Source organism: Peromyscus californicus, unplaced genomic scaffold, assembly GCF_007827085.1.
Source record: "Peromyscus californicus insignis strain IS unplaced genomic scaffold, ASM782708v3 Scaffold_19__1_contigs__length_69161282, whole genome shotgun sequence".
In the NCBI taxonomy this organism is placed as follows: Eukaryota; Metazoa; Chordata; class Mammalia; order Rodentia; family Cricetidae; genus Peromyscus; species Peromyscus californicus.
In genome coordinates this window covers 13,046,301-13,073,433 of record NW_026294491.1, presented here as the reverse complement: position 1 = coordinate 13,073,433, position 27,133 = coordinate 13,046,301, and the positions used below count along the sequence as shown (strand labels likewise).

At 38.2% G+C, this 27,133-nt stretch overlaps 1 protein-coding gene across 11 annotated transcripts in view; it reads left to right on the top strand.

The window, feature by feature from the left end:
* The window catches only part of Pcdh15 (protocadherin related 15), a 1,435,070-nt gene that overhangs the window by 1,137,210 nt on the left and 270,727 nt on the right, over positions 1-27,133 (top strand). For all 11 annotated transcript variants that reach the window (XR_008219809.1, XR_008219808.1, XM_052744717.1 and 8 more), the window contains 3 exons: positions 923-1,072; positions 16,312-16,505; positions 23,288-23,420. Coding sequence is in view for 9 of the 11 variants with exons in the window: in XM_052744717.1 (XP_052600677.1) it covers positions 923-1,072; positions 16,312-16,505; positions 23,288-23,420 (477 nt within the window). In the remaining 2 variants the exon portion in view is untranslated. The remainder of the gene's footprint in view (positions 1-922; positions 1,073-16,311; positions 16,506-23,287; positions 23,421-27,133) is intronic.

Sequence of the window (27,133 nt, the reverse complement as noted above, 5' to 3'; positions counted from 1 at the left end):
ATGATACAAGGGCACACGTTATGGGGCTTACTTAGGAGTTCATTCTGGAAGAGCCCACTTTGCAGATGACCGTAGCTTCCAGAAAGCCCCAAATGACAATTACAACTTAGATATGTAGTAGATTTTCAAAGTCATTTAGGCAAGATGGCCAACAGATGGCTGCAGCATTCATGAGTGTTAGGTACTTCTAACGTGTCAATAAGGTAATTAAGTTATCTTGAGTAATGAATGTTGATGAATCATGTATATCACCATTTTACATATTGATAGAATATTATATTGTATATCCAAGGCCTTCAGTTTCTTAATTAATATAAGAATGCCGATTGTGAAATAATTGTCTCATATGCAAATTCTATTATCATGAGGAAAATTTTTCAGTTATACATTAGGGAATGAATTTAACTGAGACTGGAGATGTAGCTCAGTTAGTGAGGCACTTGTCCAGCATGCACGGGGTGCTAGGTTCAATCCCCATCACTGCATAAATCAAATGTGATGATGTTGCATGTCTATCATCCCAATATTTAGGAGGTGGAAGTAGGAATATGAGATGATCGAATTCAAAGTCATCCTCAACTATATAATGAGTTTGAGGTCTGATGGAACTATAGGATTCCTGTCTCAAAAACAAATATATTAATTTTGAAGAGTCATCAATGTCATTAGTCCAATGTAAGCTTCTAAAACCATTCCATATCTCATTATTTAAAAATCCCTGTAACCATATGTGGAGTCCTCAGTAACTGCTTCTTAAAAGTCTGATACACTTTGGATATTTGTAATTTATATCTTATTAGTTTGTTTTATTGAAAGCTTAGCATATTTTTAAATCACATGAAAAATATTAGCTTGTTAGAGTCACTTCTTTGCTCTTATGTTTATGTGACTTCTCCACTAAATATGTTCTGTTTCTCCACAGATAACAGCATTTGATGGTGTACAAGAAAGTGAACCAGTTGTGGTCAATATCCGAGTGATGGATGCAAATGATAACACACCAACCTTCCCGGAAATCTCCTATGATGTCTATGTTTACACAGACATGAGTCCTGGGGATAGTGTCATTCAGGTAACTCCACTGAATGTGAGATATACTTGCAGCAGGCCTTTCTAGAGCATCACACACTGCTCTCCCGGGAAATGAAAATTACCTTCAGACATACAAATGGCCCAGCTTTAGAAATTTTCTAGTTGATGTTAGTGTTTCAAATAAAAATAAATATCCTGGACTGGTAACAGGATGGCTCAGTGGGTGAGAACACTTCATGCACAAAGCCACATGTCCTATGTTTGATGCCCAGAAACCATGGTAGAAGGACTGAACCACAACAAGAAATGTGCACACATGCATTCATGCATCACACACACATGCTAATAGTGAACATATAATACACACACACATATGTATATATATGGGGTATGAAGTAGCTACTACATATAATTATTTGACTTGCTGATGCTTGGTTTTTTAAAATGTTAGCTTACTGAATATGATTAATTACTGTTGCATCACATAATTTAAATATTCACATTACCTTTCACTGTTGTGGAAATGGGTTAAGCTTCCTTTGTTGACATATATAAAAGATTGCATTAATAAATCAGTGGGTTACCATATTAGATATTGCATGTCTGGATTAAAAATCAAATCATTACAGGAGAGAAATTTTAGATTAGATAGTAAATGGTTCTTTTGAGAACATGCGAATCAGACAAAATTATGCCCTCGATTGTTTTTCACATTTTACGTGCTCACATTTAAATAATTTACAAGCCAATTTGCAAATTCTTTTAGTATTCTGACTGTTTGGAATATGGGTATAAAGACTCGATAATATCAATCTATGAGGATTTTTAAGAATCCAAAGTGTAGTTGATTCCAGTATTTTCTAAGCCATCTGTTCAACATTTTTCTGGGGAGCTTGTTAGGAAGACAACCTCTAAGCTTCAATGTCGAGTTTCTGGATGTGCCTCCCAAAGGGCAACACATAGGTGATTAGCACCGAAAGCTCAGTTCATTGGGTTCAGCCGTGCAACCACAAAGAGACTGAGACCTAGACCTTCTCCAACCCTGAGGGTTAAACCTGATTAGATTAAGTCACTTTCAGGCCAGGGAGGCCACAATCCTGTATACTCATTACAGGATCTGGCAACAAATTATTGTAAATGACTTATACATACTGAGTAATGACAAAATAAGTAGGGTTAAATGTTGGTGCATAGTTTGTCATGAGATAGATAGGTCAAGTTTTTTGAAAACTGGCCAAACGCCTCACCTGTGGATGCAGCGTGGTCTTCATGGCGTCCCTGACTCTTCATTTAATGTTGTCTCTGGCCTCCATCCCCAACTGCCCCATTTTAATTTCCTTGAATTACTTCTTCCTCTTGATCTCTTTCTTCCTAGATGGTTTTCATGCTTGGCTGTCTTCTCTGTGCTCTCTCACTTTCTTTTTCTCCTAAGCCATCACCCTTTCATTTTGGTCATCAGTGGTTTGCTCCTAAGAATCAAGCCGCTCCTAACCTTGTGTCTTGGAAACAGAACACTTCATCGTCAACAATGTGATGTGGTGCGGAAATGTTTCTACCAGAATGTCAGCTGACTCTGTGTGTCCACACACACATATAGATCCGTGTGCACGTAGACACACATACATACATGCACACAGGCATACACATACATACACACACATGAACTACAAAGACAAGCACATGAATGAACATATGCATGCTCGTATGTTCAAATACAAACACTTCTGCATGTATACACACACCTGTATATCTATACTCACACACATGCATAGTACATACACACATACTTGTGCATGTATGAACATAATCACATACCTGTACATGTTCACAGACACACCCACACAAACACCTGTGCATGTACACAAACATGTAAATGTTCATGTGCATACAACCTGTGCATGTATGTGTATACAGACACACACACATACACACCTGCCCATGTGCACAGACATATACACATGTACTTATACTCCATGTATACCTTACCCTCTATTTAAGATCCAGACAGACCCCTTATAAACATCTGAAATTTTCTTGTTTTCCTCTTTTCCTTGCCTCAGATCCAAACTTTCAGAGTTCATCACCTTTTTCTCTATATTTGGTGCTGCAATGCCAGCATGTGCCAGGAAAATTTCCTCTGCAAGAAATGCATGTTCTGATGAACCATTATCCACACTCTGCAGTATGAACAGGAAGCCATATATCCCCTCTTTTCTTCAGTCTGGGAATTTCTGTGGTCATATGAAAAGGAATACTGCAATTGTGCGTGAGAATCTTTCTGCATGTTCTCTATGTCCATGATCATGAAGGAAAGGCTTTGCATGGATCCGTAAATGTCCTTCACATATTGTGCGGCACTTCTCATACTGAGGGGTTAGTTCCAGCTCATTTATTTCGAGAGCAGACCTATAATTAGTACACTTGCTTATCCGTAGTACCTGTGTGTGGTAGTTGATTAACAGAGTAGGTGCTGAATATATGTATTTCAGACAAAAGACTGACAGAAACCAGTGTCTGCGAATGGAGGTGCAGGATGGGGACTTGTTAGCGCGTCCCCTTTATTTCTAGTCAATCTGTGGACCAGGCACATTTTTCTTTAAAGAGGCATCTTTCAAAGGTAGCAGATAAGGGAATGACAATTATTTTCATGTTTTTATTTAATTAGACCTGATTCTCATCTCTGTAATGATGTAATTAGAAATAAAAGTAAGTTTATATAGAAAACCAGCCAGCAGGGAATGGGAAAGTTTAACTAAGAAAACGATAGTAATTATGTGGTGAAGCATAGCTCAAAAATGTTTGCCCTCAGGGATCAAAAGCTTATTTCCGGCATTTGAGGTCTACAAAAGTTAATTTCCCTTATGTATCTGTTTCTAAAACAGATCTTGCTTTGCATTTAAAGATTTATATTGTGTGCATTTCCCTGAACCATGCAGATTATGAAGATAGACTGTTGTTTGTGTCTATATGCCTTCAAGTTTTTCTTAATTATTTAAAAGCCAAGAATTTAAGGTTCATAATTAGTATTTGTAATGTTGTTCCTGGTGTGTGCTGAAAGAACTGTATGACTGTAAATCATCCAGCAAGAGACTAGAGATAAAAATGAAATTGATTTCCCAGGGATAGAAAACTTTAAAACAAAGCAAAGGGATCCAGAACTCCAGTCTGCAAATGCCATGTGAGGTTCTGACCCATTTCTCTACTCCCTCCTCTCACCATTGACACCCCCAGCCTCCCAGAAATCAGCCACTTGGCTTGTTGCTTAATATCCTGATGTCCTGTGAGTGAAGGTCTTAGAAGGCAAAGGTGAGAGCCAGCAACCTCCCAAAAAGTGAATCTTCCTTACAAGTTCATTTATCGTAATGTCTATTTGTCTAAGCCTGTTTGCCCTGTAGAAGCCCAGATCCACCTCTGAGTGCAATGTTTTTATTAGATGGTGGCTGTCCTAGCCTACAGGAAGTGGATAGGTTGCACATAAAGAGAGAAGCCAGAACTATCTCAAAGCTTGCAGTTATGAACTACAGCTATGGGTTTATGTGTCGGCCTTATTCTTGAATGCTGTTAACAGACCATCATGAATCTTGATGATGAATGAGTAATGAACCAAACTTAGGGGAGTATTATCTTAAAGTAGCTCTTTAGCCTTCTGTATCTAGGCTGGAATCTAAATGTTATACCCAGATAGAATTCTTTTGGTCTTCAGTGAGTAATGAACCAAACTTTGGGGAGTATTATCTTAAAGTAGCTCTTTAGTCTTCTGTGTCTAGGCTGGAATCTAAACATTATACCCAGATAGAATTCTTTTGGTCTTCAGTCTAGGCTGACCATGAACTCACTGTAGTAGATTGTCTCATTGATTTCCTGATCCTCATGGCTCCACATATCAAATGCTGGGATTACAGAGAGGTGCCACCATGTTGAGTTCCTGTAGTGTTGACAGGGAATCCAAGGCTTAGTGCATGCTAGACAAGCACTCTATGAGCTAAGCCGTATCTCCAGCTATTCATTATGTTGCCTTACTCTGTTCATTCCCCTCATTGACAAAATTATCTGGACAGATGCATCAATGCGTGTGTCTGCAGCTACAGTGATCCGTCTTCTTTCTGTCTGCCTTTATCTCTGAACTGTATGACCTGAACTTCACTCATCCCACACTGCTACATTCATGTGGAGCCACACATCCCATCAGTGTGCCCTTAAATGTCAAACTCGAAAGCTTTTCTTTTAGTCCTCAATCTGTGTGACACCTGTTAAGGATCAGGTAGACAGGAGATCTTCATGGATAATTAGAACTCTATGACTCTGTCAGGATGCTCAACATTCAAAGGCAGGTGCAAATACGCGTTCTTGCAGAGATAGATGTTATGAACACAGGTGCAATGACTGCCTCAGGCATCTGGACACCATTTCTACTTGGAGAGAGGTTCAAAATGGTAGGAGAGTGCAATATTTGCTTTCCTTTTACTACATTAAATATATATTGCCTTGTTCTTCCAACACTGTTACTGTTAAGGGCTTTTCTGTCTATATAGCAGACTGGTTCTTGTATGACAACACTTCTGTTACAGAGTTTTTACTTAGCCATCACCTTTCCCAGGGTTCCTGCTTTGCTTAGCTTTTGAATCTGCATGTTTCAGAATGCAGTGCCTGGTACAAGTTCAGACTGCTATGTGTGCATGTCAGTTAATCTGTTAATTGGTCTGGGAAGAATTACCTTGGGCAGAAAAGTAGTTTAGATTTGGCTTTTCAAATCTGGGTTTTCCTCAAAAAATAGTAGAATATCCTGGTACAGGTGGGCTGCTGATGCTTGTGGGAGGGATTTGATGAAAGCCTAGTTTAACAACTCTTTATTTAATATAATAAAAATATAAGCTGAATGTGAGAGAATTCAAGAGCATCCAAGATCTTCAGATCTCTGTCTCCAGTCTCAGAGTCAGTAAAAATGTGATGATATATTGTGTCCCCCAATATATTGTGCATCCTAATAAACTATCTGGGGTCAGAGAACAGAACAGCCACTAGATAGACATAGAGGTCAGAAAATGGTGGCACACACACCTTTAATCCTAGCATTCTAGAGGCAGAGATCCATCTGAACTCTGTGAGTTCAAAGCCACACTGGAAACAGCCAGGCATGGTGACGCATGCCTTTAATTCTAGGAAGTGATGGCAGGAAGCAGAAAGGTATATAAGACATGAGGACCAGGAACCAGAGACCGGTTAAGCTTTTAGGCTTTGAGCAGCAGTTCATCTGAGATCCATTCAGATGAGGACTCAGAGGCTTCCAGTTTGAGAAAACAAGATCAACTGAGGAATTGGCGAGGTAAGGTTAGCCGTGGCTTGTGTTCTGTCTCTCTGATCTGCTAGCATTCACCCCAATACATGGCCCTGAGTTTGTTTTTATTAGTAAGACCTTTTAAGATTCATGTTACATAAATATTTTGTGAATCAATAAAATTCTAATACATGATTTTGAAATTGTCAGAGAAAAGGAAGCAAGCACTTAAAATAACCCCACAGTATAATGTCTTCTCATAATTTCATTCCTTGTTTTCTTTTTCTGACAGTTCCTAAGACATAAGTGGCATGTGCTAACTTACACTTAAGCATCTAACTCATGATAGATGTATAACTGGGTGCTATACATTGTTATACTCTACATGAGGAGTACATCATCTTTGATTGTTACAATATACTGAACAGTTGAGGCATAGACTGTAGCCTGGTATACGTTTAAGCTTCAGAGACTCAATTTGTCCGATCAACAGAAATGATATTGGATCCAAAGACTCTAACTTTGAGATCGCTGGTGTTTCAGATCCAGGACGAAGTTCACGTAGCTTCAAGAAAGGTTGCAAGACCATATATCTCATATACAAATGTCAATAAGACCTCTAGGTGACACTTTTTTGTTCTTCTAAGATGTATAGACACAGAACGTAAGATCTTTTTTTAATTGTTATTTCTATCACCACAAAATTAAGTCTGTGATGTCTGGAGCATAAAACTAGATAGTAAAATAGTATCATTCCACAATACATTTCAGCCAGAAAACAATTGGAATTTCCTGCAATGAGCACACTATCACCCTCAGGCAGCTTTCATCTAGTTTTATAATATTTACATTTTGCCAAAAAAAATGTTTCTGTCTTCTACTGGTTATAGCTTTTATTGATATTGGCAGAAACCCTCAATGTGTGTCTTTCCCAATTGCAGCATACCTTCTTCTCCTGGTGACTCTGTCTCCATGGATAATTATCAACCTTATCAGGCTTGGTTATTTTCCCAGCTCACATTTCTGTCCTGGAGATCAACATCTACTCATCTTTATTAGCTGCATAAGGAAAAATGAATCCTTTATTACAACAAAGAGTTGAGGAGGCACATACTATAGACCTTTAGCACAACATCCTTCGGTTATTGAACGTACCATGTGACTTTTCTCAACTTTACCAGCAAATGGCTTTTAAAGTATCTCTCAGGTGATTCTGGTTTTTGTCTGTTGGGTTGGCATAATCAGACACTATCCTGCATGTATAAAGTTTTGTTATCCAGAGAGACAGAGAATCAGTACTGTAGTACAAGCCATTTGTGTCTGAGGAGGAAGCTTGGTGTGGAATGGTCCAAGCCACACCAGAGGTGTCTGTGCCAATGAGCACATCCCATTGCAGAACTCATAGGAAAAGTGCAGGTGAGCATTTCTCCTTCCAGATACTAGTAAAGAAATGTCAGCCCTCTGCCAACAAATAGCTATGAACTGTGAACTTGCTTCTAGCTGCCCTTTCATAAGGAAGAGGATGCTCTCATCTGTTCCTAGCTTGCTGAAAATTTATCATGAACTAGATATTGAGTTCTGTTAACTAATCTTCCTGTATTTATTGAAACTATCATATTATCTGATTTTTCATTGGCATCATTATTATCTACAATGTTAGAAGATCTCTTTATATTTAATTTTTAGAGTACTTTTTGCAGAGTAGTTGGTTAAAGAGAAGTGTTGGGTTTTTTTTTTAATCCCCTACAGCAACATGCATATGTTTTATTCCTGGCTTTTATTGTTTGTGAGAAGTAGTCTTATAACTTAATGTTATTTCTTTTTTTGTAAATTGAATTTTTATTCTTCTTGCTTTCAAAGTTTTCTCTTCATTTTCCACAATCTATGAAGTATGGATCCATCTGTGTTTTTATACTGTTTGGGATACTTAAACTTTTGAATATTCATGATGTTTCTTTGCTGAGCTCAATTCACATAAACTCTCCCATGCTCTATTGCACTGATTATTTTGGACCCTACCACTGATCTGGCTAGCCAAACATTAGCAAGAATCCCAGGTCAGAGAGAGATTGATTCCATCCTGGAAATCTGATGAAGGTCTTCCACCCCTGCCCCTGTCACCTGGTCAAAGATCCCCTACTTTTGATGTCTCCTGTTAATAAGTTTTCAGCTTTTGTCTTCTTCCCTCTGATCTTCAACTCTAAATTCCATCTTGATGTCACTTGGAGTTGAGCTGAGCTGAGTTGGCCTTCTCTTACCAATTGTAGAAGTCTCCACAACTGTCCCAAGAATTCTAGGTAAAGATCCATGCCATTCTAACACCTGATGCAGTTTTTGTTTTCCTTAATAATATCTGATTTATTACTTGTTCATTTGTATGTTTAACTTGAACATTATATTCACTCAAGAGTTTCAATTTTGATCCTCAAAAAATATTTAAAAAAAAAAAAACATATCTAGATTCATCTGCTTGATGTGGTTTTGCTTCAGCTTGTGTAACTCATGATGTCAGCACGGTTTGGTCATCAACTCTTATTTACAATCTTTAATGTCACTTTTCATGAGAAGTTTCTGCATCTGCTTTACTTCAGGGCATGGGATTTTCAGTCATCTCCTGGGAGGGAGTTTATCTGCTATGGTAAACCACCATTGCCTAAAGTCTTGTCTCCAACAGGCTTGACTTTGCTATAAAAGATTAATTTCAATTGGGAAATATCAGTCAGGCCAGATGTAAAGGAAGGAACAGAATTTTGAAGATGGAAAATTCTCTGAAGGGAAAAGATACAGAATATTACTGTACTCTTGTTTCAATGGAGAAATTATATCTCTTTTTAGTGACGCAATCAGAATGGATAATTTCAAGTGTTAAGTATATGTTAAATGGTTTTTTGTAAAGGGAAAATTCTGTGTTTTGAGATAATCACAATCTAGTATAATAATTTTATAACTCAAACTTTATATTATGCAGTAATGTATGCCTAACAAAACTATACAATAATAGAGTGTTGGCATACAAAATTTTGCTCTATTGAATTAAAATAAACAAAGAAACTACTGTCTGAGAAAGTTAGAACATCACAAATCCCTTAATGTAAAGGTAATTCGTGACCTACAATGTCATTCCTAAGGAATTATTTTCCTTATTTTCTCACAAACAGACCAAACAAGAAACAATGGATGAAATATAGAATGCTTGTCTATTAAAATTCAAAACAGAAAATGGAGTCTCAGCATGACTTGGTTGGAAGCAGGCAGAAACACAATACAATCTTTTTGTCTACCTTTGTCCCTTTTGGTCTATTGTTTGATTGAAATTTGTCTCCTGTTAAGATTCAAATAAATAACGCTCTGAGGGGATCTGAAATTCTAAGGAAAACAGAAGCATTCTCAGTGAAAGTCACATTTATATATATATATAAAATCTCTTAGATTTTATGTTAATATTCTAGCAGTCTGTCTCTACTAGTTAGGAGTCTCTAGAACACAACCACTTCATCATTAATAATAACCATTTGTGCTACATAATTTAGAAAATACTTTTTTATCACACCAAACAACTATAAGAATTTGCAAGTTCACAAATAATCTTCACTCTTTGTTGTTTGTTTACTTTTCATATAATTTGTTCGGAACTCCTCGTCTCTGTATCTACTCTGTTACCTAAATCAGGTGTGCAAAGTTTTGATTCCTATTTTAGAGTATAAAGGACTTTGTCCATCATTTCATCCTCATAGGTAAGTCCTATGGGGTCTGGACAGATGACTCAGTACTTAAGAGTACTTGCTGCTCTTGCAGGAGACCCAAATCTAGTTCCCAGCACTTACATGACAGCTTTGAATTCCAATTCCAGGGTATCTGTTACCCCCTTCTGGCCTCCAAAAGCATCACGCATGTGTGTGGTACACATATATACATGCAAGCAAGCACTGAGAAGATAAAAACAAATTAAAATCTTATTAAAAATGGCCCATATGGGTCAATGAAAAGATTCAGCCAGTAATGGCACCTACCATCAAGTGAGAGCACTAGAGTTCAATCTATGAATCCCATATTGTGAAAAGAAGAGAACCAAATCCTAAAGGCTGCCCTCTGACCTCCACAAGCCTGGCATGACACATGTTCCCACACATATACACTCACATATGCATACAAATAATTAAATAAAGGTAAAGTTAAAAAGTAAACATTAAAATAATTCTCTTCCATTATTTGCCTCTTGCAGCCATATTTCCTAACTAAAAGCATGTCAGTCTCCCCAGATTTCCAAACCCCAAATACCAAACCCAACACTAACCAACCATGATGGAGGACACAGTACAGAGACTCCTCTGCATGTTGTGCATGTCTTATGAGACTCCTGTGTGCTGCACATGTTGTTTGAGAGTCCTGTGTGTGCTGCACATGTCATATGAATCAACTCTTTCCTCTTTTACTTCTGGCACAGGGGTTTTCAAAGACTTACTACAGTCTAGGGAATGTTTCATCAGCCTGTTGGCAGTGCTATCTATGGGTTCATTGTGAGCTTCAATTTACAATTCAGTGTCGGCCTCTCCGGAAGTGTTCACAGCAGTCAATGCATTGCTTCTTGGCAGAGATAAGTCCTTAGAAATGCTTCATTAGATATTTGTCATTGTGCAAACACCGTCGTCCACATGAGCAAACAACACAGGGCAAAGGCAAGCGTGTGGCATGCACACATGTGAGGCTGTGCTGGCAATGTGGTACAGAAGGAACACACTCTATGGTAAGGGTGACAAGGTGTCAAATGTATAAGCAATGGGTATTAGTCTGGCATTTCTGAACAGAGTGTTCACACCAGTATCATCCCCCTATAGCAATGCTCTGTGTGACAAGTACCGTGGCTCCATCGTCACTTGTCTTCGTAGGTCCATTATAATCTCAGGAAATCCCCTTAATCGATGCAGCCCCCTTACACTGGACGTGGGACACAATGGGATGTCTTGTTCTTTATATCTTGTTCTTTATCCTTTTCCTCCTGTCATATCTGCATCTTTCAGATAATGTCTGGAATCTAATCTATGCCTAAGCAACTTTGTATCTACCCTATCACTTGTTAGCCTCTTATTATGTTGGTTTTTAAAATTTAGAGATTACAAAATGTCAACATGAATTTATTTGTTTGGGTTTTTTTTGCATTTTTTTCCCACCCAACAGTATATTCCCCAAGAAGAGCACCCTGCATCATTTATGAACTTTTGTATTTTGGTTTTCATGTAGCTCCTTCTGCATTGCCTTGGAGCTTTGCAGTATTCATGACTCACTCTGAAGTGAATGATTCCTCTAGATTATGACTCTCTCAATCAAGTTTACAATTTAATTCTGTTAACACCACTATCACGTGGCCTTGTGTAGCATACTTTTATAACTCTCTTCCCATGAAATAATGGAGTATTTTCCAGAATTATTGAACTCAAGTTGACATGTTTTAGGATATCATCCATCTACAATTTATTTTGTAAATTTATCTTCATTGTAAGAAGAGCCATAATTGAGCATTAATGAACAAATATTGTTCTAAATGCCACCGAATCTTACCCAAATGGCTCTATTATTTTCTGTCCATCTGGTTCAAATAGTCAACTTGGATAATAAAGAGGACAATAGCAGATATTATAACATGTAAGGCACTTTAAAATGTGTTCAATTTAAAATTTAGATAAATATAATTTTAAAATATAAACATGAATACAGAGAAAAAGTCTGCCATTTGCATTTCATCACTCACTATCTTACAATTTCTCAGTAAAAGTAATGCTACTGTCTTCATATTAAGATCTCTGACCATTATAATGATTAATTAACCATAGATGGTTAGATGACTTTGTGATCACATTTACCACATACCAAGATATCAGGACACAATCACTCTACACAAAGGTCATGGCATGAGCCAAGAACATAACTGTTATGGACTGTTGGGTCACAGTTGGGTGTCTGTAAGTTTTTGGCATCTTATTGAAAAAATTGAAACAAAAGCCCATATATATTTGCAAATAATAGAAAGGAAACTTTATTGAAAGCCAAACTATAGGAAAGACCAGCATATAATGCAAGGAAGCAAGTGGCAGCCTAAGTGAAATAGATTCAGGCCCATGATTATTGTTTGGAGCTTGATCTTCTGAAATTCAGATGAAGGAGGAATCTGATTGCCAAGGGCAGAGTTTGGATGGTTCTCCATCTCGATTGACATATTAAGTTATGTATTGTTGCCCTTGTTCATTCTCATGATGTATATAATTTTAATCATATGTACACCCAATTATGCACAGGGATAAGGTAAAGTTCAGTGGAGGATACAGTTTTGTCTTATTTGCCCAAAATCAATTCAAGCCAGATTCACTTTTCTGGTCTCCCATTAGGACATAAGGAAAGTAAAATGGAGGCAGGGATCTGAAGTCACTAGATGCTTGTTTGGAGAGGCATGTCTATGCACAGTGCATGAAGGCTAGCGAGCAAGGATGCCATATGCATTATGGGGAGAGAGGTATGTGCCCAGCACAAACCAAGAAGAAGAGTACATATGACTAACTTATTCCTCATGATAGTGTGCCTCATAACCAGTTACAAAACTCTCTTCATATATGATTTAAAATTATTATTCATAAAGTGACATACTTTCAATTTCAATTAGCTTTTTTGAAGATAGAGTTTTGATTCATGTATCAAGAAATTTCAGTATCATTCAACGTTGGACACAACTGTATATGAGGCCATCAGTATCTATGACACTTGCTTTAATTCTTGAACCTGCATTATCTGTGTGGAAGTTGGTCTCAGCTCAGGGTAGACAGGACCAACAGAAATATCCACAATTCCAGGGTTCAGCCTCAGTACTGTGCCTTATAGGAGCCGAGTGTCAACATCACACACATATGGATTGAGAATTGATAAACTATTCAATGAAAAACAGAATCTCTCATTATAGCTAACCCAGGATGCCCAGGAAGGCATATCATCAATGATCAAATCAGGCTGGGACCTCTAGAATACATACATTTTAAAAATAGCAGAACAAAATTATGGGAGGGTATGCTTAAACTTCATGGAAAGGACTGTAATATAATATGGAAAAGAAATAAATAGCTCAGTATTCATCATTTAGTTATTAAAAACATTTAAAGCATTAAAAAGTCAGGATTCGTTTTCATTTCATTAGAGATGTTACACTAGCGTCTTCTATAGTCAGTCATTTCCACATCTACTTTTAATTTATGAGGTAGTTCTCCCCATCCCGTAATAGAACATGTGTTTCCTACACTCTCACCTAATGACTTTGGACACAAGTCACTGTATTGTAATGGCACTGAGCACTTCAGCTGTCAAGATGTCATTGGTACTTCTATCCAACCCCACAATGTAGACTACAGCTGAGCCATCCACAGCAAACCTTCACTGAGAATTTAAAAGAAATGTGTTGAGTCTTCAGTTTTATACAGGAAAGTGTTGGTATTGATTGGGTACTCAGAGGGGTAGTTCAATACTAATCCTACCGGGGAAATGAACCTAATTTAATCCTAGACTACTGATAATAATTTCTTCAAAAGAAATGTTTGCTAATGTGCAAAAATGATGTTAATTCTTACGGCAAAACTAAGAGAATGAGACAATCAAGATTGTTTGAAACTGTTTAAGTCTCTTAAACATACTCTCATCACTTCCATTCACTTGTTAAACTTTCTACAGGCTGATAGTTTCTGAGGGGTTAGTTGCAGAATTAGCAGAATAGGTGAGCTCATCTCTGGTAAACTGACGGCAGATTTAGGTGAGTTCTTAACACTTGTGTTCTGTAGCCCTGTTTGATATTTATAGCACCTCCCACATGGGTGCCTTCCTCAATTTAATTATCATCTATCCCTGCCTCCCTTCCAACCTCATTTATAAAAATGTTAAATAAGACCATCTATAATACCTGTGTCCCCAAAGCACACTCCCAGCTCCTCTTCATAAATGGATGCACTGCCATTTATCACTAAATCTCTTTAGCCAATTTAATTCCCAAGAAAAATGTTAATATTGAATCCACTTTGAGCTAAGTTTTAATTAAGATTTCCTAAGACATTTTGTGTAAGTGATTTACTATAATCAAAACTGATATCTCTTCCTCATTCCCCACCCTCTAATGTTCTAATTTTATCCTCACACCAAAGATCATGACTTCGTATGACAGGACCAGTTCTCCCCAAATACACATCATTCATTTGGCTGTTTCTCCAAATAGCTCCCTTCTCCTTTGCTTTTAGGTGTATGGTCTGTCGTGCCTACGTAAGTCCCAGAATCATTTCAGGAAATGTCTTCCCTGTGGCAGCCACATCTGTCTACCTAAAAGACCAATCTCTGGAAGTAGCATCCTTAATGCCAGTCTCTCAACTTCCTTTGGTCTTCTCTATTTTTGTTGCTGCTATTTCTGTGCCCACGGCCTCTCCAAGTGCAGTGAATAATTAAAAATATAGTTAGAGGACCGGCAAGACGGATGGATCAGTGAGTAAAGGCGTCTCCTGTCAAACCTGACAGCCTGGATTTCATCCTGGAACCCGTGTGATGGAGAAACGAACGGCCGAAAGTTGTCCTCTAACCTACACACACACAGGCCACAGTTAGAAAGCAGATTTCTATGGGTGTGAGTGTTTTCCTTTCACGCTGTATGTACATCATTTACATGCCTGGTACATGCATCCGATCCCCAGGTACTAGAATGACAGATGGTGGTTAGTCATAATGTGGGTGCTGGGAGTTGAACCCAGGTCTTCGGGAAGAATAGCAACTGCTCCTAACCACGGAGCGGTCTCTCCAGTCCCTTATTAAATGGAATCAGAGTTAGAACATGGGCCACGTGTCTCCTCAGTCCGTCATAAATGGGGATGTGAAGAATTTCTTCGCATTTTCTGGTGATAGTAAACATGAGCCATCTGTTAACATGGCCTCTCTCGGGTAAATCTGCGACATTCGCATTTTCACCGGCAATGCGCACCAGACGGGCTTCACCACATCCCCGAAGGACTCTGAACTTGGAAGATCTGGGACTTCAGAGTGATAGGTATTAGCAGAGCACAAGAGAAAGTGACCAAAGAAGAGGCACATGGGCGAACTGGTTGAAGGGATGTGCTGTCCTTATCCAAAAGACAATTTCTGCTCCCCTTCCTGGGGACAGCGAGGCCGTGTACTTATTCCCTCCATATACTACCCTGCGTGAACATAGGATTGTGTGAAAGCTTACAAAGAGGATGTTAGTAACATCTCCTACCAGGATTATTTCTTCCCCTCTTTGCAAATCTGTATCTATCAAAAAGTGGAGGAACCTTGTTCAACACAGTAAACCACTATCGCTTTAATATTGCTTTATGGGATTAGCAATGGTCATTCTCCTCTCATAGGCGATAAATAAACACCAGTTGCCTGCAAGTGATTTTGAATGTGTGCACATCAGGTCTACAGGTGCTTATGTGCCGTCGTCTCTGTGGCTCTGAAAGCAATTCTCTTTTCTTAAAAGAAAATGGCTTTTGCCACATGGGCTTTACCAGTCCATCATAAGCCAGTGGGAAGAGGTTAGGGTGGGAGAGCCCTGTAGATGGGAAAACAGGCCAACAGAAGCAGAGTGGAAATAAAACAAACTTTGCCCTTTCATTTTGTCCTGGTCTCAGACCACAATGATATGTGTTTGTGTGTAAAAAATGGCAGGTAAGATAAAGAATAAATTCTTAAACTTTATGTTAAGGCTTTCTTTCCTTTTTCCTTTTATTAAATTAGAATAAAGACAGTCTTCAATATTGAAAAACTGTTCTGAACATGATCACAAGGGACAAAACAACAATACTGGTTCCTGTAGTGACTCGGTGTTACAACAAAATGCAAAAGCAGTGGACACATTTGCACACCAAATGCACGCTATATTATCTTCAGCTTTGAAATCAGTTCCCTTGGGGAAGCCACACAGTGGCGAAAGGCTGAATCCTAACAAGATTTGTGTTGTGATTTTTCAATTCCAGCTGACTGCAGTAGATGCTGATGAAGGCTCTAATGGAGAGATCTCCTATGAAATTCTGGTGGGCGCCCAAGGAGACTTCATAATCAATAGGACCACCGGGCTGGTGAGCATTGCCCCAGGAGTGGAGCTGGTCGTGGGACGGACGTATGCACTTACAGTGCAGGCCTCGGACAACGCCCCACCTGCAGAGAGAAGGTGACTCCTACTAGGTCCCATAGTTCTTAGAAAATTATTTTATTTGTACACTATCAATACTGAAAGGGGCTACTATAAAAAATAGTCACCTTTTGTTATTTTCAGCTAAAAGTTCATAAAAGGCCTTTAATATTCTTCAGTTTATTTTATTAGTTGAAGACATTATCGTGCTGAATAGATCTGGCCTGATTTACATGTGTCAATATATTATAGTTACTATGATGTAAGGGTTTTAAATCACCCCGTGGATTGTGGTTCTGCCCCCTTCTTTGTAATGGGCTCACCTCCAGTGAGCAACCAGGACATCACTCACAAAGGGAATTATTGATGTGCTGACTTTGTATGTATCCATGCCATTTTCTTTCTGTATTCATATATTTATAATATACTTTATAAATGAGGAGCAGTAACACAGTAATAGTAATGATGAAATCCAATTATTGTAGTGACATAATAGTCCGCCATTGCCAGCATCACACACTTACACTTTGGGGTCTTTATTAAATAAAAGAAAGGCTACTTGAAACAAGGTCCCACCAACAGAAAGCTGTTATATGAATGAGAGGAGGCATCATATAGGCAGCAGGGTTTTAGGGAGAGTGTCTGATTGACAGCCAAGGCAGAAAAGAGAAGGAAGAGGCAGACTTCATTGTGCTGGTCAGAATGATATGCAATTTAAAACTTAGCAATTCTTTATTCCAATTTTTTTCTTTGAATGGTTTGGGACCACAGTGGACCATGAAAGACTGAAAACACAGAGAACAAAGCTCAGGGTGGGGTTACTGCTACACTTAATGAGTAATAGCAGAGAATACTCAACTTGTTTTTTTCCTGTGTGCAGATTGCTCAACTCTGCTTCAACAAGCTAGTTCAGTAAAAGGATTTTACTCAAGTAAAATGGCATTCAAAGCATCATCCTCAGAGGGGAGTGTCTGTCCTCTTGGTGACATCAGCTTTCTTTTTATTTTTTTTAAATGGGTTGGATGCTAAAAGATTGCCTTATACTATGTCATCAGACATCACATGTGGAAGGCAGTCATGCCCACCACTGTATCACCAACACACTCTTCAGACACCACTTGGGGCCGGCAGAGAATAAAATCTACACACCCCCTTCCTACCTGCAGGGATAATGTAATGTTTGTTGCCGGATAATATTCACTGTTTTCTGCAGGGAAATTAAGTCTTCAAATTGAGTTAGTGAGTGAGCTCAGGAGTTGGGAGGCTTTGCTTTCAATGTTTCCTTTGGAAGGAGGATGACATTTGAAAGTTACCAACATAAAAGTATAGACAGCTATGGATTGATACCACCAGCAACAATGGAATAATATACATGTCCATAAGTAACAGCCTTTAAAACTTTGGCAGCAACAATCAGAATTGGGGGCATTCTCTGTATTATTTTTTTTTCAGTTTGGCAGCTTGAGTTTGTACATTCAGATGGTATTAAGACTCAGACCCAGTATAAAATGACTTCAGGCTTCTGTTACTCCTGTCCTAGTGAAGTGTCCAGAGGTTCAGAGTGACAGCAGTAGAAATCCGTCGCTGGAATCTTAGGGTTTTTTTTTCTTTTCTTTCCTTTTCTTTTCTTTTCATTTTTTGTTTTGTTTTGTTTTGTATGGGGCTTTGATGAGAGGAAACATGCAGACAGAAGTTAAAGGGTTAAAAATGTCCTAAAATTAAAGTATCACTTACTCTAGTGGTGTCTGTGAGTTAATATTAAGTTCGTTCAATTAAGTTGAGTGAATGTTCTTTAATCCTGGAATGAATTATTACTACTATCTGGTATGGAAACAGTACTGATCCCAACAGCTCCTCATTCAATGACAATAAAATGATTGACACATGATATGGCATCCTCATATAATCTTATTTTTTTTGTCATGGAATCCAACTTAGTACTTAATTAACCTATGACTAAGTAGTGTTCTCCAATAGAAAATTTTCCATTGTGAATATATGCCCTTTAAAATAATTGTACATGGTGATAAAGACATAACAGAAGGCCATCTATCTGTTTTGAGAAAAATATATTGGATTCCTAAAATTGCTCATGCTGTGGGGGAAACCCTGGAAATAAAGGTAAAGAAAGGTCTGGTGGGATACTGGTCTTGCACTGGCTATAAAGGTCTGTGCAGGCATTGTGGGAAATGTCAGGGAGGAAACAGGAAGGAGACTTGGAACATTTAATCCTATCAGTGCCCTGCTTCGAATGTATTGACTATCCCACTGTCAAGATAATTCAAACTTGATGGAAGGGAATGATTGTATACTCCAGTTTCAATAGCTCCTTCTGTTCTTTGCCTAATCCTTCCCTCTGGTTGTGCAAATCTTACCCTTTTCATCTTTATTCTTTTCTGAAGTTACACAAATGCTCCCTCTTGTCTGTGAGTCCTTGTGTGTTACCTATGTGAAGAGGTTGTGCATCTAAACCTCTGCCCCCATCTTCTTCTGATGTTGCTGGAGTTATCTCCAGTCCTGCCCAGGCCCGCAGCCACTCAGACCCAAATAAACACACAGACACTTATGTTATTTAAAATGTTTGGCCTAATGGCTTCTTGCTATCCAGTTCTTATATCTTAAATTAATCCATTTCTATTCATCTATACCTTACCACATGGCTTGTGGCTTACCAGTACTTTACATCTTACTTCTCATGGCAGCGACAGCTGGCAGCATCTCCTGACTCAGCCTTCCACTCCCCAGAATTCTCCTCTCTGCTTGTCCCACCTATACTATACTTCCTGCCTGGCTACCAGCCAATAGCATTTTATTTATCAGTCAATCAGAGCAACACATTCACAGCATACAGAGCATCCCACAGCACTCTGATAAGTGTTCTCTTGTGTTGGACTGAAATATGAAGTTTCTGCTTCTGTAGATGTCTGCATTTTCTGCCAAGATAGTCAAATGGAATCCATAAGCTATAAATACAGATTTTGTAGCAGGTTATTAATGGGGAGGGGAGAAAGGAAAACCCACTGTGATTTCTCTGTTTTAAGTCTTACAGAGAAACTAATATAAATAACTTTGTCATAGAAACAAGTAGTCATATGTAACTGCATAAGCACAATCATACTGATTATTATCATAGTGATACAAAATTAGGCTATTTTATCTTTTTAAATTATGACGTTTCCAAAGTCAAAGTGCATTAGGTCCGTCTTCTTGGCTCTTCTTCATTCATATTTTATTTTCCCCTTATAATAAAGAAATACACTTCATCATGGAGTTTCAGTTATGGCATAACTAATTAAATATTCTAATTTCATAGTCCAAGTCTAAGACTTCAAATACTTGAGGATTTGGAATAAGACACCATCGTTTGTAACAAAGCAAGGGCCTTTACTATCACAACCATGAGATAAATAAAGAAAACCTCTCCAGGATACTTCTTAAAATGTGTTCTTATGAGACCTAAAGAGTTCAGAAGCCTTTTTATTTTATCTGCAGTTGTTAATGAGCTTGGTAACTTTAATTCAGTCACTTAATCTTTGTGATTATTTAAAATTATAAACCAAGCTACTCAAATTAGGTGATTCAGTGTGACATTTTGAGTCATAAAACTGTCTTAGAAATTCATCACCTCTTTTGTTCTGCTTTGAACCTTTTTTCAACAAAATAAGAATAATAAGACCTCAATGATTTTCATTTTTAGAAATGGAAACTTATTTGCATCATACATGCCCTATTACAAAAATAAAATATGGATAGAAAGAAGCTTGGTTTTATGCATTTAGGACTGGCTATAAATGTAAATATGAAATACTCACATAAAATGTTATTATTTACCTAGTGACTGCCCTGCTTTACTATGTGCTTAAACTATGCTGTTGAATGATTGCTGTTTATTACAGCCTTAAGTCATCATTTTATTGTTAATGCTATAGGCATTCAATTTTAGGGATGCTTGCTATGACACTATGCTGACATCAGGGATAAAGAGGAGATCTCATTTTATAAAGCAGTAACCCTCAAAAAGACTGGTACTTATTAAATCCGCCACAACAGAGTGCCCAGATAGGAAGGATGAAAAAGGTGCGACTGAAATATGATCTTCCCCAAACAAGTCTGAGAGATAAATCCCGAGAAGGTGTTGGAAGCGTGACTAGCAATCCAACCCCCTGAATTATGAGACAAAGAAAGAGGGAAGAGAAAATGAAAGAGGCAGTCACCCTGGACCAGAGTGGTCCTCTGTCTCAGCCCAAGATCACAAAGTGGGAGGGGCAGCAACAGCCCAATAAAGCATTATCTGGCTATAGCATCTGACAATTGGTCTGGGGATGGTGGTTTATGAACATAATCCCAACACGCCAGAGATAGAGATGGGATCGAGTTAACTCAAGACCAATGTAGATGAAAGTTCTAGGCTAGCCTGGGGTAAGTAGTCAGACTTGTTCCCAAAAACAAATGAGTATAGCACCCAGTTTCTGAGACTCATCTGTGAGTACTGCCAAGCCTGTTGTGAGAGGTATTAGCCCAGCTGAGGATGAAAATCCCCCCATTCTCACCACAGAAATAGAACTCATTAACATTAAAACTAGTATTAAAAAAAATAAATTAAATAAAAGCCAGATGGTGGTGGTGGTGGCACCCACCCTTAATCCCTGCACTCAGGAGGCAGAGGCAGGCAGATCTCTGTGTTCAAGGCCAGCCTGGTCTACAGAGCCAATTCCAGCCCAGGACAACCAGGGCTACACAGAGAAACCCCTGTCTGGAAAACAAAAACAATAAAACAAAACAAACAAATAAAAAAAATGAACAAACAACAACAAAGAAAAACTGTAACTTTCTGTCATTTGGCCTTCGTAGGAACACTTACAAGCTTATTTTTTTTTTTTTTTTTTTTTTTTTTTTTTTTTTTTTTTTTGGTTTTTCGAGACAGGGTTTCTCTGTGTAGCTTTGCGCCTTTCCTGGAACTCGCTTTGGAGACCAGGCTGGCCTCGAACTCACAGAGATCCTCCTGGCTCTGCCTCCCGAGTGCTGGGATTAAAGGCGTGCGCCACCACCGCCCGGCCACTTACAAGCTTATAAACAGTGACTTATTATTACTTTAACTCATCCTTCCTAATGCTGTGACCCTTTAATACAGTTCTGCATGTTGTGGTGACCCCAACCATAAAATTATTTCCATTGCAACTTCATAACTGTAATTTTGCTACTCTTATGAATCATAATGTAAATATTTTTGGATTTAGAGGCTTGTCAAAGGGGTCATGAACCACAGGTTGAGAACCCCTGCTTTAACTCATTTTAATTAAGCCTTTATTTTAAGCCTTAAATTTTAGCTATTAACTTTTTAATGACTTCACCATGGCATCTATATCTCCATCTGAATATATATCAATAGGAAAAAAAATTACTAATTTTTGGGAGGGCACTCTCACGAAATATAAACCAGAGATAATGAATTCAGACATTTTAACTGGTTCCAAAACTCTGATGTATTTTAACTTAAAATGAGTTTACTTTGGAATAGCATTGCAATGAATAGAAGTAATAAATGTCTTGAAGTGACCCCAGTTTAATAGAAATGCTTAACAGTGTGTGTGATCTGTCTGCAGAGAACTTGGCAACTTGCACCCATGCGTGTTATGGATGGACAAGCTGCCACCCAGATCTCAACGCTTGTGGTCTGCACTTAAAACATTTAAAAAGAAAACTAGATTAGTTACTTCTAGAAAAATATGTCATTGGAATACATTATAAAAAGGGTTTTTTTTTTTTTTTTTACTATTTTAAGAAAAGTCTAGCCCCTAAACAGGAATTGCCACTGACATGTTTTAAATTTAAAAATACAATTAAAAAATAGTTCATAAAGCCTACATTTTAGGAAGCAGAGACTATTCCTATGGAGTACTGTATGAATTTCATGGTAAAGGACCAGATCTGTAAATTTATGTGTTCCATTTATCTATTTTGTCTGTGTTTCTCTTTATAAAACCCTATAGCTCTCTTCAATTTCATTGTCTAAAATTCCAGTGTTAGAAGATGCTGAAAGAATGGATGTGAAAATGGTAAAAATTTTACTTATGATAATAAAGTGACTTTATTTCCTTCATGAAAATTTCCCCTCATTATAGGCTTTAACTAAAGGTAATTTTCAGCTTTTCATTTTATTTTCAAAATTTTAAAACATTTCCAGGTTTATTACCATGAACTTACCCTAGGATTACTTTATGATTTTGACATTCAACCAAAAAAAAATATTCACATTATTCACAGTGATTGATGTTAGATACAGAGCTAATAAAACACAACACAACCCCTTGTTTATGTGTGCTCTCTCTCTCTGTTTGTGTGTGTGTATGTGTGTGTGTGTTCATTTGGGTAGCTATGTGTTGAATTAATCAATACTCCTTCACCTGATTTAATTGGAAGAGAACTTGGAAAACAAGTTTTATTACCAAGTGTTTATACAAAGACTTTGTTTGTTTGTTTACTTTTCTTCACTACTAAAAATAAGATTAAAAATAGGATCATCAGTTGAGGCAAGTTAATTTATTAGCTCTCCTCTGCAGCCACTGCTTTTTAATTTACACTATTCATCCAAATAGTAGGAACAGGTACTGGAGGCGGTATTTTTTCTTTTACTAAGCTAATTTCACAAAGGCATTATATTTTGGTGGTAACTTCTACTGTTTTATTCTTTCATGATTTTACTGCTTTCTATAAAAGTTGAAATTTTCTTGTCCTGTAAACCCAGCAAACAAATAAAACATGCATTCTAAGTTTCAGAGTAGTGTGGACCATTAAACACCCTGTTCCCTTCTCTCTCGCAGGCACTCCATCTGCACTGTGTACATCGAGGTGCTCCCTCCCAACAACCAGAGCCCTCCCCGCTTCCCACAGCTGATGTACAGTCTGGAAGTCAGTGAAGCCATGAGGATTGGTGCTGTTTTGTTAAATCTACAGGTGTGCCTAGGATATGACTATGTGTGTCTGTGTGTGTAATGTGCCCAAAGACGCCATGTGATAACTTTTAGTTTATATGGTGCTGGGTAGAAGCACTTGCACACTTGCTTGTGTTCTAGTGAATGACATTTCTCTCTGGGGAGGAAGGGACAGAGACAAGTGGCATGTGGATGTAGAGAGGGGGGCATTTTCACAGCAGATATCTTCCATAGATTGCACAATTGACAACCTAACACAGGCTGGCAGGGATTGGTTGCACTGATCCTGGGAGGAAATGACGGGATAGGCAATGCGTGCTTGAATATTTTATGCTTTGCAACTGAAGAGTGTAGTTGGAAATTTTTCAGTGTCCTGCCCAGCTCTGTGGTCCACAACTGCTTATAAAATAATCACCCTGAGACTTAATATTATTTATAGCTGCTTGGCCATTAGCTCAGGCTTATTACTGACTAGCTCTTACACTTAAATTAACCCATAATTCTTATTTATGTTTAGCCACATGTCTTGGTACCTTTTCTCAGTTCTGCCTCGTCATCTTGCTTCCTCTTTGTCTGGCTGGTGACTCCTGACTCAGCCCTTCTTCTTCCCAGAATTCTTCTTGTCTGCTCCCCCTGCCTATATTTCCTGCCTGGCTTCTGGCCAATCAGCATTTTATTTATCAACCATTCAGAGCAACACACATTCACAGCATACAGAATGACATTCCACAGCAGAAGAGTACAGCCAACCATTGTCCCAGCTTCCCCAGCTGGGTTTATTTGGGCTACAGTGTCATACCAGGGGGAGCAATCCTATACTCAGGTTGATGGTGGTATTCAGAGGCTGAGGCAAACTTCACTTACCCTATGGCTATAGATATGTTTTAATGACTGTGTTTCAGTGTATTCATTTATATGAAAAGGATACTTTGAGATGATATTTCTATTTACAGCTCAAGGTTCCTGGCATAGGAGGTTCTTATAAAAGAATAGCCTGGTTTTCATATTTACATGTCACTGACCAAAGCATACTGAAACACTTCAGATATACCTTTGACTGAATATGTAGCTCCAACTCATTTTGCATATGATGTCCATAATTGTCTCTGGGATTTAAACAATTAGGAAAATGGTATCGGAGAAAGGACTATATGAGGAGAAAGTGCTGTATAAAGAAGGGGGTTCAAGCGAAGGAAAAAAGGTGAAGTATCACTTTATCTCTCATATGCAAACCAGATGTAAATATATCTTCCTACATCTCTAACTATATGTGACCTCACAGTAGAATGTGCTGTTTAGTGAAGAGTAAAGAAAAGGTCAGTATGAGCAAAGTATAGTTAGGTGTGTGTGTATCTGTGCTAGTGTATCTGCATGTGTGTGTGTGTGTGTGTGTGTGTGTGTGTGTGTGTGTGTCTGTGTATCTGTGTGTCTGTGTGTCTGTGTATGTGTGTGCATGTGTGTGTTTATGTGTCTATGTTTGTGTGCATGTGTCCATGTGTGTATGAGTGTCATATGTCAACATGTGTCTGTGTGTGTGTTTGTGTATCTCTGCATGTATGTATGTGTGTATGTTTATATGTTGTGTTGAAAATGACATAATAGACATCACTGATTTTTAATGCCCACAAATATTAATAATTTTCCTTAAATGATCAAAATTAATCATAAGATATTACTTTACCTGTTCATAGGACAGACATTATCTTTCCTGGTGTTGCTTGGAAATGGACCGGTTTCTGATATAAGTATTCAGGAAGCTGCACTTTACATGAAGAGATATTTATTATAATAATAATTTATTAAGTTGAGGAAAATCCCAGACTCAACTTTTGCCCTTGACTACAGTGACATAGGACATAGTTATGTTTTCCTCAAAGTTGTTATGTTCTTATGGCCTCTGACCTCCAAACTTGCTTTGACAGTGTCATCCTGTGGATACCCAGATGCCAGAATTTCGTTGAAATTCCCAAGCACTTCTGGGGTTTTCCTTTAATATTTATTTTACTGTTTTTCTCCAGGTTACTTGATGTTTCCCTTTTTATTATTTAATCATTAATAGAATGTTTGGGCAGCAAAGTTACATGCAAGTAGGAGTATCAGTAATAATAATAAATGTCAAGAATACTAATAGGCGGATCAAAGAAAATACAGTGTTTCTTCAGCTAGACAAAATACCTAACCATACTATTATAAAGATATAGAGTGGGAAATAAAATATTAATTCACATTTATTGAAATGAAATAATGAGAAAAATTACATCTATGAGAAATTATTTATCAAAAGAAATAGAAAACACAATAAATCTTAATTTTTTTAAGACTCAAGTCAAGAAATTATCCATGGTTTACAATTCAGTCTTCCCTAACAATGTTCCCCTTTATAATATAACTTGTATGAGATAAGCCATAACTTTTGCTTATAAGGCATCCTGTTTTTTATGTCAATTAATCTCAGGAAGAATGGGAGCCTTACTATAGGAGAATAACACTAACTGAACATTCAAGATGAATCACGTTTGCCTTTCTCATAGCTCACATTTCTTTGGCACAAAGGCTGGGGAAAAAAAAAAAAAAAACTCTTGCAATGACATTTCAGTTCCCCTTTGTGTTGTTGAAAGAAGCAAAAGAAAGAACACAATGGTGGTGGCAGACTGGATAAGAAGGGACAAGGGTGTCACCATCAAGGGTTTCTCTTGTTCATAATCCACTAAGACACAGTTTAAACTCATGACCTCAAAGTTGAAAAGCACCCATCAAATTATTCCTCCAAAGCCTTGCAATAAGAGACATGATGGACTCCTGGAGTTCCACCTGGGGCTTGGCCATGGATCTCTGCATCCAGTTCCCTCAGTCATTGGATGAGATTTCTAGCATGACAATTAGGGTGTTTGGCCATCCTATCACCAGAGTAGGTCAGTTCGGGCTGTCTCTCGACCATTGCCAGTAGTCTGTTTGCAACCTGGGGCTTATACAGGGACACTTGGCTCAGCCTGGGAGGAGGAGACTGGACCTGCCTGGACTGAATCTACCAAGTTGAACTCAATCCTCAGAGGAGTCTTTGCCCTGAAGGAGATGGAAATGGGAGGTTGGCTGGGGGGAAGGCGGGGGGGGGGGGGGGTAGGCGGGAGTGGGGAGAACAAGTGAATCTGTGGCTGATATGTAAAATTAAATTAAATTATAAAATAAAATTTTAAAAAAAGAGGCATGATGGTGCCTGCCTGCAGCTCTCTGTCCTTACCCTTTCTTCGTATGTGGTGATGCCACACAACATGAAAAGAAAAGGAAAAGCCTGGGGTAGTAGGGAATTTGCTTCAGGAAATTCTGTTTTACCTAAAATCTAGGGATTTCAATGATCCTTGTTTCTAGACCCACATACATTTTTCAGTATATTCTTTCATTCCACCTAAAGGTGTTCGGGAAGCTTGTGGTTTCCCCTTTGTGTGAATATTAATTTGATGACTTCTGCAGGGATGGCATTCCAGAGAGGAAAACTGCCCTCAGACCTCTGTTTCTCACTGATCATGGTTAGGTGGGGTAGGATTTGCTTCCCTCCAGATTTGCTATGTAGGCCGGCAGCGTGTTTTCCATTCATCTTTATTCACATTTAAATTCTTTAACAATAGTTTCAAAATGCTGTGGAATTTAGCCCACATGCCTGGAGGCAGTATTATTTTTAGTCTTGAGGAAAAACGTCCTGCTGCCTTGACCTCACTACAAAATTGATTCTTCCCATAA